This window comes from Emericellopsis atlantica (genome assembly GCF_019669845.1).
Source record: "Emericellopsis atlantica unplaced genomic scaffold F5Z01scaffold_10, whole genome shotgun sequence".
Lineage (NCBI taxonomy): Eukaryota > Fungi > Ascomycota > Sordariomycetes > Hypocreales > Bionectriaceae > Emericellopsis > Emericellopsis atlantica.
Window position 1 is genome coordinate 460,952 of NW_025764712.1, and position 11,184 is coordinate 472,135.

An 11,184-nucleotide genomic window follows, 5' to 3' on the forward strand; every position below is an offset into this window, starting at 1 on the left:
TTATGCCCCCGGGGGGCCCGTTCGTCGTAACGGCCCATCTGCCCGGGTGCTGTCGGTCAGGGTAGGGCCGTGTTAACGTACGCGGCCTCGCGAAAATTCCCCCCCCCCCCCCCCCCCCCAAACCACCATCGACAGACCCCTCGGCATCACAGCATAGCTGCCGACAACATCCTAGCTACGCGGACAGACCAGACCGCTAGACACGCAAGCTCAGGCGTCCCGCGCACCCTCACCGTCACGAACGCTCCTCCCACCCCGCGAGTCAGGAGGCTTCCTCCCAAGGTTCGCCAGCTCCCAACGGTTTCGACGCCAGTCTTCCACGTCCTCCCCCACCTCACGCACGCGCCCAAGCGATCATATCCATCATGAGCGCCTCACTTGCTGTGCCGGGTGGCATCTCTGACCCGGCGCTCATCACGTACGTGGCAGGCTCTCTCTGCGCATCAGGCCGTCCCATCTGCTAACAACCATGTGCCCAGTCTCGTGAACAAGCTTCAGGATGTCTTTGCAACCGTCGGCGTCAACAACCCCATCGACCTGCCCCAGATTGCCGTCGTGGGCAGTCAGTCGAGTGGAAAGTCCTCGGTGTTGGAGAATATCGTCGGGCGCGACTTGTGAGTACACGACACGAAACCAGTAAACGCCCAGTCCGATGCTGACGACGGAACCTATGTAGCTTGCCCCGTGGTGCCGGTATCTGCACGCGACGACCGCTCGTACTCCAGCTCATCAACCGCCCGGCCCAGGAAAACGGTGTGAAAGAAGAGGAGGCCATCAACACGGACACGGACAAGGCGGCCAACAGGGACGAGTGGGGAGAGTTCCTGCACATTCCCGGACAGAAGTTTTTTGACTTTCATAAGATTCGCGAGGAGATTGCGAGAGAGACAGACGCCAAGACAGGACGAAATGCCGGTATCTCGGCCGCCCCCATCAACCTCCGAATCTACTCGCCCAACGTCCTCACACTGACATTGGTCGATCTGCCCGGTCTCACCAAAGTGCCTGTGGGCGACCAGCCGCGGGATATCGAGCGTCAGATTCGCGAAATGGTTCTCAAGTACATTGGCAAGTCCAACGCCATCATCCTCGCGGTCACGGCGGCCAACATCGACCTGGCCAACTCGGACGGTCTGAAGCTAGCGCGCGAGGTCGATCCCGAGGGTCAACGGACGATTGGTGTGCTCACAAAGGTCGATCTGATGGATGAAGGCACCGATGTCATTGACATCCTGAGCAACCGTGTCATCCCCCTGCGTCTCGGCTACGTCCCTGTGGTCAACCGTGGCCAGCGCGACATTGACAACAAAAAGGCGATCAACGCGGCGCTGGAGGCTGAGAAGAACTTTTTCGACAACCACAAGGCCTATAGGAATAAGAGCTCGTACTGTGGAACGCCTTATCTGGCCCGGAAACTCAACCTCATCTTGATGATGCACATCAAGCAGACCCTGCCCGACATCAAGGCCCGCATCTCCAGCTCGTTGCAAAAGTACAGCTCTGAGCTCGAGAGCCTGGGTCCGTCGATGCTGGGCAACAGCGCCAACGTGGTTCTCAACATTATCACCGAGTTTACGAACGAGTGGCGCACCGTTCTGGATGGCAATAACACGGAGCTGTCCAGCACGGAGCTCTCTGGCGGTGCGCGTATCAGCTTTGTGTTCCACGAGCTCTTCTCGAACGGCGTCAAGGCGCTCGACCCCTTTGACGTTGTCAAGGACGTGGACATTCGCACCATTCTGTACAACTCGTCCGGTTCCTCGCCGGCCCTCTTTGTGGGGACGACGGCCTTTGAGCTGATTGTCAAGCAGCAGATCAAGAGGATCGAGGACCCCAGCCTGAAGTGTGTGTCGTTGGTGTACGACGAGCTGGTGCGGATCCTGTCGAGCCTGCTGAGCAAGCAGCTGTACCGCCGCTACCCGTCGCTGAAGGAGAAGATGCACGGCGTGGTGATTGCGTTTTTCAAAAAGTCCATGGAGCCGACCAACAAGCTCGTGCGGGATCTGGTGGCCATGGAGGCGTGCTACGTCAACACGGGCCACCCGGACTTCCTCAGCGGGCACAAGGCCATGGCGATTGTCAACGAGCGCCATAACCCGGCCAAGCCGGTGCAGGTCGACCCCAAGACGGGCAAGCCCCTGCCGCAGTCGTCGACGCCCCGGGCCACGAGCCCGACGGTGCCCGAGCCGGACAATGCGAACGGCGGGTTCTTTGGCAGCTTCTTCGCTGCCAAGAACAAGAAGAAGGCCGCGGCCATGGAGGCGCCCCCGCCCACGCTCAAGGCCTCTGGCACGCTGTCGGAGCGCGAGAACATTGAGGTGGAAGTCATTAGTGAGTCTGATTCTATGGGGTAGGGCGATGATCACAATGCTAACCATGCTAGAACTGCTCATCTCCTCTTACTTTAGCATTGTCAAGCGGACCATGATCGACATGGTGCCCAAGGCCATCATGCTCACTCTCGTGCAGTACGTCGAAATCCTGGCCATGGACTATTGGACCCCGTGCTGACCATGACACAGATTTACCAAGGAAGAGATGCAGCGCGAGCTGCTGGAGAACATGTACAGGACGGACAACGTCGACGACCTCCTCAAGGAGAGCGACTTTACGATCCGCCGGAGGAAGGAGTGCCAGCAGATGGTGGAGTCGCTCGGCAAAGCCAGCGAGATTGTCAGCCAGGTGCAGTAGACGGCCGGCTAGAGATGGATGGATCTATCACCCCCATCGTCAATACGGGCGTTGGGGACACAAATGGGGCCTTTCTCCCACAGGTTTTTCGATTCCACGGGTATCAAGGGGGACGTACGTTAGAGTAGTAGACTGAACTAATGATTACGTGTATGTAAAAGGCTTGGTTATCATTGTGTATCTACTTTACAGGCGAGCTTTACCCTTGAGCACCAGACCGCCCTTTTCCACATCATACTCCCGTCCGCGCACCCATCCAGCCCATTGTTTGAGCGTCTCCTCGCCTCCTTCACCCGCACCCAGCGCGAAGCCCGTGTAGCCACCTCCCTCGACACCTTTACCCTGTCCCCGCGCGCCACTGGGGTCAGACTTCTGATGCACCGCCAGGCAAGGCGTGCCTCGCAAGGTCACGGCCGGTCTCTGATCGCCCTCGCGCCCCGACTGCGTCTCCAACTCGTGGTAGCCCAGGACAGGCGTGCAGCAGGCATCCGTGCCGTCAAAGATGTCCTCCCACTCCTTTCGTGTCTTGCTCTTAAACGTCTTCTCATACAGGGCCTTGAGTTCAGGCCACCGGCTCTCGTCGACTCGGCTCTCTTCCCACCCCTGCCCGTCCAGACCGAGGCCCTTCATCAGGATGGCGAAGAAGTGCGGCTCCAGCGCGCCAACGGACATGTACCCGCCATCCTTGGTCTCGTAGGTGTCGTACCACGGACAGCCGCCGTCGAGCATGTTCCTGCCACGCCCCTTGTCGCCGAATGGTGTCTTGAGCGCCATCCGGGGGAACGTGGCCAGGTACGACGCGCCGTCGACCATGTTGGCCTCGACGACCTGGCCTCGCCCCGAGGCGTGACGCGCGGCGAGGGCGAGGAGGACGCCTTGGAAGAGCATGGCGCCGCCACCGGCGAAGTCAGCGAGGATGTTCCAGGGCGGATGGGGCTTCTCGCCGTCTCTACCGAGGAGGTTAAGGGCACCGGACACGGCGAGGTAGTTGATATCGTGGCCGGCCATGTCCTTGTACCGTCCGTCTCGACGGAACCCCGTCATGCGACCGTAGATGAGGCCCGGATGGAGGGCGAGCAGGACGTCTGGGCCGAGCCCGAGCTTCTCGAGGACGCCTGGACGGAAGGGGTCGATGAGGACGTCAGACTGGGCGGCGAGACGCTTGACGAGGGCGACGCCGGCGGGATCCTTGAGATTGACGGCCACAGAGGTCTTGTGCCGCACGAGCAAGTCGCCCGTGGGCGGTGGAGGGTGTGACGGGTGGTGTGTCTTGTCGGGGATGGCGCGGTCGATGCGGAGGACGGATGCGCCCGCGTCGGCAAGGAGCATGCCCGCAAAGGGGCCTTTTTGTTGTCAGTGGTGGCTCTTGTTTTCTTTATCATGCTTAGACTCACCAGGCGCGAGGCCGGCGAACTCGAGGACCTTGATGCCCGTGAGAGGCGGTGCTGACGCCATGGTTGTCGATGGATCAGGGCGCTGAAGTGAGTGTTGATGTTTACTTCATCAGCGAATTATTGGCATGATGGGATCTTTCATTTATGCCACGGAATTGAATAACCGCGACTGTTGCCGAGGCTCGTGAGGAGGAGGAGGAGGAGGAGGAGGATGGAGGGATCCCCGTTGGGGTCAATGCGGGGATACGGTCCGGGGTATTCACCACGCTCTCGTCTTGGAGACTCACGTGCTTGACTGAGAATAGTCGTGATCAAGGTCATTGTCATCTATCGATCTATGTGATATCGTTGTCCAGGGCCATGCCCAGCCACCTGCCTGCGCCAAACGCCTTCCATGTTCCATCTACCACGCTCTGTGCCCGAATTCCATGTCTAGAAAGAAAAGCAAGAAAACAAGAAGGAAAGAGCCAGCTCAGGCAAACCAGTCGCCCTGATCGTGCATGGCGCGCACGACCTTGATGAAGCCGGCAATGTTGCTGCCGGCCACGAGGCTGGGCAGCTCGCCGTCGGCGGCCTTGACGTACTCCTTGGCGGTGGCGAGGCCGTCGTCAAAGGCCGACTTCATAATCTCCTGCAGCTTGCGGTCGACCTCCTCCTGGGTCCACGAGTAGCGCTGCGAGTTCTGGGCCATCTCGAGACCGGAGACGGCGACGCCGCCGCAGTTGGCCGCCTTGCCGGGCGCGTACCAGACGGCCTGCTGGCCCTTGGCGCGGCGCTCGGCCTCAAAGACGTCAATGGCGTCCTGGGTGCAGCCCATGTTGCTGCCCTCGGCGACGGCGAAGCAGCCAGCCTCGACGAGAGCCTTGGCCTCGTCGCCCGAGACCTCGTTCTGGGTGGCGCTCGGGAGGGCAATGTCGACCTTGCCGACGTGGGTCCAGGGGCGGGCGCCGGCGACGTACTTGAAGCTGCCGTTCTGGTCAAAGGCGGTCAGGGCCTTGCGCTCGACCTTGAGCTGGGCAATGGTCTCAATCTGGCGAGCGGAGAAGCCGGCGTCGGTGGTGGCGATGAGGGCGCCCTGAGAGTCGGAGAGGGAGACGACGGTGGCGCCGAGCTCGATGCACTTGAGGGCGGCGTACTGGGCGACGTTGCCCGAGCCGGAGAGGGCGACGCGCTTGCCGGCAAAGGTGCCGCGGCCGGCGTGCTCGAGCATGTGGGCGACGTAGTAGACGAGGCCGTAGCCCGTGGCCTCGGGGCGGATTAGGGAGCCGCCCCAGGTGAGGCCCTTGCCGGTCAGGACGCCGTCCCAGCGGTTGCGCGCCTGGCGGTAGGCGCCGAACATGTAGCCAATCTCGCGGCCGGACACGCCAATGTCGCCCGCGGGCACGTCCGTGTCGGCGCCAATGTGCTTGCTCAGCTCGCGCATAAACGCCTGGCAGAAGCGGCGGATCTCGTTGTCCGACTTGCCCTTGGGGTCAAAGTCGGCACCGCCCTTGCCGCCGCCCATGTTGAGGCCCGTGAGGGCATTCTTGAAGATCTGCTCGAAGCCGAGGAACTTGAGGCTGGGGGGGGGTCAGGTCAGTAGGGCTCATTGTGTCTGGTAAGAAGGGTGTACATACATGGACAGGTTGACCGAGGGGTGGAAGCGCAGGCCACCCTTGTAGGGCCCCAGGGCCGAGTTGAACTGGACGCGGTAGCCCCTGTTGACGCGCAGCTTGCCGGCGTCGTCCTCCCAGACGACGCGGAACTGGATGACGCGCTCGGGGACGGAGGCGACCTCGAGGGCGGTGCGGTACTGGGGGAACTTGTCGAACAAGGTGCTGTCCTCGAGCGTGGACGCGAGCTCCTTGTAGGCCTGCTCAAACTCGGGCTCGCTGGGGTAGTTGGACATGCTGGGCTTCTTTGTCTTTCCTTTTCCTTGCCTGCTCTGTAGCTGTTGGTGGTGATGCGATAGCGATTGAGCTTCAACGACAAGGTCAACGAGAAGAGTGAGGGATCAGGAGCAGATCCAGGCACACCAGCCTAGGGCGTGATGGAGGCATATCTATATGTGCCCTCGCCAGGCCCATTCATTCATCCATTCATCCCACCCGCCGCGCTCTTATCTCTCGCCTCCAGCGAGGCCCACGACAGACGGATGCGTTGACATGAAACCTTTCGTCACGGCTGGACGTAGCTGAGCGTCGTTAGCCTGGTGCGCTCCGATCATCGCTCCACGGAAGCCAAGCAGGCAAATCCCTCCTCGACCAGGTTGAATAGAAGCAATGGCAATGAAAAAAAAAAAGAGGGTACGGGACATAGTAGCCCGATAACGTTCTTGTCCGCCCCCATCATCCCACGCAAAGAAAAAGTAAGAGACACGACTAAGAGCAAGATGTGGTCCATCTAACGTAGTACGTGAATGGATGACGTCGCTCCGCTCGTCGGACCTTGATACCCTACTACCAGGTCTTCAACGTGAATGCTGTTCCAAGACGCCACTCGTAGCCAGCCAGTCCCTGCATATTACCTCTTGCGAGTTACTACATCTTTACCTGCTCTATTCAATGATTGGTCTGCGTAGTTATTATGCATCAAACGTTCCCGATTAGCTATGCTCCTCCTGCTCCTCCAAGCGTGGAGTCGTGGAGCCAAGACAAAAGAAAGTCCTTTGAGCCAATTTGGTCGAAAAAGCCGCACCCGACTTATTCTCTTACCCTCGCACAGTCGAGACCTTGTGCCTGTCCATCACCTTGCTTTATCTGATTTCAGCGATCCGTCCCGCCTGCGCGCTGGGCGGGTTTATCTTCGGACATCTCGGTGCTACCGGTGGTACTCTCTACGGGCAGCGATATCGGAGCTCCCACCAAGATGGACGGACGTTTGCGCACGCGAGCTCGAAGCGAACAATTCATGGCTAATACCTCACCACACATGCAGACGGCAATGAGATGACACGTTGTATTCATGTCCAAGGTTCCAGCAAGCCATTCAGGCACATAAACTACTCCAAAGGTCCCAGTGGCCTAACATATCCATGCCAAGGCAATATACTCTGCTCCAAACGCCATATAATGCTGTCTCTCTCAAGAGAGGGAGACCTCAGAGAGAGGCCCTTCATCCCTACCACATCGCGGCCTGGTCCGCGTCAAACCTCGTCAGCTCCTTGCCCGCGTCCTCCAGGTCCTTCTTGGTCTTCATCCGCATGTAGAAAATAGGACAGTCCTTGCTGCTGCAGATCACCTCGCAGTGCATGCTGCCCTGGCACCGCTGGCACTGCGTCCACAGCCGCCCGAACCGCACCTCCAGGTCCGACACGCGATTCAGCGTCTTCTTGTACAGCTCGCCCACCCGCGGCGCGCAGTTGCTGCACACGGCCCCCGCGCTCTCCTCCTTGCCCGTCAGCGGCTTCTTGCACCCCATGCACGTTTGCGTCTTCTTGGCAAACTTCATCAGACCGCCCACCGACGGCGCCGCCACAGAGATTGTTCGCGTGTGCGCACCCGTCAGCAGCGAGTTGGCCTTGGTCTCCCCCAGGATGGGCTCAAAGATGCGGCCCAGCGGCTTCGCCAGCTGGTTGTCCAGGTAGTACCGCGTGTCAATGGGCACGTTGTTCTCCAACACGTAGATAGGGTCTTCCGACTTTTCGTAGTTCTTCGCGCCCGCCGCGCCGCGCACCATCACGTACGCCACGCGGTCCCCCAGACCGGGCGCCGAGCCGGCATCGCGCTTCTTCATCCGCTGCGCTAGCTCCACGTGCGCTTGCTTTGCGGCATAGTCGTCCTTGGTCAGCGCCTTGGTGATGACCAGCTTCGACATGTCCACCTTGTTCTGCAGCAGGTCCGCAATCATATCCTTGACGTACCTGCGAGAGTCAGTGACACAAAACATTGTAAATCATGGACAGGAGATGCTTACTCCTGAGCGCCTGGGACGTCCCGATCTATGAGAATCATCCGCAGCACCTTCTCAATGACAGTCTGCACCAGCGTGCAGTTGTCACGTCGGACCGTCTCAATACCCTTGGTGTCCATCTTGTCGTGCTTGTCGGGTCGGGTCCAGTACAGCCCGGCATAGCGCTTCTTGTTGATGAGCAGGTACGGAAAGTACACTTTCTCAAACTCGAGCTTGATCGGCTTCACAAACTTGGACGTCACAAAGCCCGACGCCTCCTCGCCCAGCTTCATCGCCTCGGCGAGGTCCCCGGTCCCAAACTTGACCATGACCGAATCCGTGTCACCGTAGATGACCTGCGCGTCGTGCGCGTACCCATTCGCAATTGTAAACTTCTTCTCCACCTCGTCGCGCGTCATCTCAATCATCTGGCGGCCGAAACTCGTCGTGCTCCGCGCAATCTCGAGACACGGGAGCTTGCCCGTCTGCGACGCGCCCGTCAACCCGTACACACTGTTGGCCGTGACCTTGAGCGCCAGCTGGCGACCGTTCAGCACGGCCTTTTTGAAAGGGTCCGTCTCCTGCGCCAACTCTCGTTTGGCCTGCTTACGCGCGAGCAGCAGTTCCTCAAGAATCTGGGCGAGCAGCCCCTTTCTTTGCTTGGTGGTCACAAACGTGTCGCCATTGGGTGTGACGATGTAGTCCTCGTCCTTGACGAGATTGAGCTTCTGGATGACCGACTTGTTCACCAGCGTCGTGTAGCAGAGGTTGTGGGCCTGCATGATACTGGGGTACAGCGACGCAAAGTCGAGCGTGGCGATCGGCTGGTCGTAGTACCCCCTGACGGGCTCAATGACCGTGGCACCCTCGTACTGTTCGTCACCGCCCTCTGGCTTCAGGTCGGGAATGACCAGCTTCTGGTCGAGGCCACGACGGTAGAGTTGACTGATGAAGCGAATCTGCTGACCGCGAGACAGGATCATGTTGAAGGGCACACCCGTCACACGGGCCATCTCCGTGTAGTTCTCGAGACAAGAGAGCTTGTCCATGAGTCGCTGTGGCAGATAGGCATCCTTCAGACAGTACAGCGCGAGACGACGTCGTGACTCGGGCGTCCCGTTGAATAGCTCGGTGATCATGGTGTAGTGGACATCCTCCTTCTGCTCGTTCAAAAAGTGCGAGCAGACAGAGTTCAAAGTGTAACTTCGCAGGTGATGATCTCTCTGAATGAGTTGCAGCAGGTCAAGCTGCAGTCGACCGTTGGTGTTGGTCGTCTTCGAATCGCGGTTGCCGAGCTGCTTGCTGGAAAAGTTGGTCTCCTTCACCTTGGACACCACGCCGGGGATGCGAGACCAGTGGTCGAACCCGTGCACCTTGAGGTGCTTGGCGCGGTCCAGGAGATACGGAAAGTCGAAGTTGGCAATGTTGTAGCCCGTGATCACGTCGGGGTCAATGCGCAGCAGGAACTCTTGCCACGCCTTGAGCATCTTCTCCTCCTTGTCGAATTCGATGACATGCGTCGCCACGATTGAGCTGGTCGTGTCCAGGCAGAACACGTTGCGCACAAACGGCTTCTTCTCTCCGTACTTTGTGACGACGTTGGCAATCTGGATGACGGGGTCTTGGTCTGCTTCCGGGAAGATACCTTTCCGCCCGCAGCACTCAATGTCAAAGGACAGGATACGCAGCGGCGCCATCTTGACCCATTCCCCCTTGGGTTCGTGTGCGATAAAGTCGCGGTAGTCGACTTCGGCCTCGATCTGGCAGTTGGACTGTCGAATGTGGTCCGGGATGAGCTTGTACTTGCCCGCGGGGGCTTCCGCCCAGGCCATGCCTTGCAACTGTCCTCGTCAGATTGAGTTCAGCGTCAGGGGACCATACACGTACCTTGGTATCCACCATGAAGCGCAGGACATACTGGATGTTGTCAAACGTCATGATACCACCGTCGACAGCCTTCCACATGCCCTTCCAGTTCGCGTTGCCGTCCTTGATCAACATCCGCACCTTGGTAATGTACTTGGGATCCGTCACCGTGATCTTCAGGTACGGGTTCGTCACATTGCCTTGGAAGCCGTACATGCTCTCCCGCATGAGCAGCTGGACCGAGTGGATCGCAGGCTGGTGCTGCGCAACCTGCGTCTCGAGGTACGCCTTGAACGCCGGGCAGTCCTGCGGTTGGAACGACACCGGGGCCGCCACGTAGAGGTAGTGTTTGAAGTCCGTCACATGCAGCATGACCGAGTTGCCCTTTTCCGTGACGCCAAACAGCTTCACCGTCGCGCGGCCCCCGTGCAGCGTGCCATCTTCCGCCTCGATGCTCTGGAAGATCAAGGCGTCCCGCGCGGGGATAAAGTCTTCCACGGGCGGCCGGTCCCAGCTCTGGTCCTTGTCCGCGCTGTTCTGCTTCGCGGACGAGATGTCCTGGCTGAGCTTCTCGAGCACCTCGGACTCAAAGGCACTCTTGGGCTGACTAGACCCAGGCATCTTGCTCCGAGGGCCATATTGCGAACCGGGGATCCGCGCGGTCGCGGGCGAGGAGCCGAAATCGCCAGTCTTGCGCTTCTTCGCGGCCGAGGGCGTCGAGGGGATGTTCTGGCAGGTCTTGGACTCGCCAAGAACTCGTTTCTGGGGGAGGACCGTCGATGCCATGGCTGCCGTTAAGCAGAGCGAAGCTGAGGAAAAGGGTTTGTTCACAGTAGATGAATCATGGGTAGCAATTGGAAGACGATCGAATGGTTCGTGGTGGAAAGGCGACCGGAGCTGTGAGGGTCCAAAGTTGATGGTGCACGCAAATGGTTGTATGGTATGATATGGCAAGGCAAGACGAAACTGACACGACCTTTGGCCAGGGAACGCGCTTCGCGTGTCGTGACGTGAGCGCGGGTCCCGCCACGCGTAAATTGATTCGAGAGCACGTGATCGTGGGTGGCACCTCTAGGCTTGATCAGGAGCTGTGCGAAGCTCTGGTTGACGAGCGTCTCTGGAGGTCATCTTGTTCACTTGCACTGAGAAATTGAGAGTAACATGCATATAAATTGAGAGTAACATGTATTGAGGTACTATCTACCATCGTATCTGCAATTGCGGTTACGAGCTTGCGCAGTCTGAGTTCTGCTCAGAAGAATGGCAACCACCCTTTCGCAACGCATCGAGCTAGGACCTCTATATTACCATAGTAAATGAGAAAATACTTTTGACTTGTCAGCAACTGTCCATGCACAAGACG

General features: G+C 59.1%; 4 protein-coding genes across 4 annotated transcripts; 1 reads left to right on the top strand and 3 right to left on the bottom strand.

Annotated features, from left to right (window-relative positions):
* Positions 1 to 365: 365 nt before the first annotated feature.
* F5Z01DRAFT_680890 (vacuolar sorting protein 1) lies at positions 366 to 2,691 on the top strand (the record flags this gene model as incomplete). Its single annotated transcript, XM_046265635.1, has 5 exons — positions 366 to 418; positions 480 to 614; positions 677 to 2,331; positions 2,384 to 2,468; positions 2,523 to 2,691. 5 exons carry the CDS (start codon positions 366 to 368, stop codon positions 2,689 to 2,691), a joined length of 2,097 nt encoding a protein of 698 aa, XP_046119267.1.
* Positions 2,692 to 2,877: 186 nt separating this feature from the next.
* F5Z01DRAFT_680891 (CoA-transferase family III domain-containing protein) lies at positions 2,878 to 4,146 on the bottom strand (the record flags this gene model as incomplete). Its single annotated transcript, XM_046265636.1, has 2 exons — positions 2,878 to 4,034; positions 4,086 to 4,146. 2 exons carry the CDS (start codon positions 4,144 to 4,146, stop codon positions 2,878 to 2,880), a joined length of 1,218 nt encoding a protein of 405 aa, XP_046119268.1.
* A 411-nt stretch (positions 4,147 to 4,557) lies between these two features.
* Positions 4,558 to 5,973, bottom strand: F5Z01DRAFT_673296 (glutamate/Leucine/Phenylalanine/Valine dehydrogenase; the record flags this gene model as incomplete). The annotated part of the gene is made up of 2 exons (XM_046264925.1): positions 4,558 to 5,644; positions 5,702 to 5,973. 2 exons carry the CDS (start codon positions 5,971 to 5,973, stop codon positions 4,558 to 4,560), a joined length of 1,359 nt encoding a protein of 452 aa, XP_046119269.1.
* Positions 5,974 to 7,005: 1,032 nt separating this feature from the next.
* On the bottom strand, positions 7,006 to 10,907 carry F5Z01DRAFT_49476 (DNA polymerase family B-domain-containing protein). Its single transcript, XM_046260220.1, has 3 exons — positions 9,843 to 10,907; positions 7,980 to 9,796; positions 7,006 to 7,926 (listed from the first exon to the last, which is right to left on the bottom strand). The coding sequence occupies exons 1-3, from the start codon at positions 10,605 to 10,607 to the stop codon at positions 7,185 to 7,187; spliced, it is 3,324 nt and encodes a 1,107-aa protein (XP_046119270.1). The 5' UTR covers positions 10,608 to 10,907; the 3' UTR covers positions 7,006 to 7,184.
* Between the last annotated feature and the right edge of the window lie 277 nt (positions 10,908 to 11,184).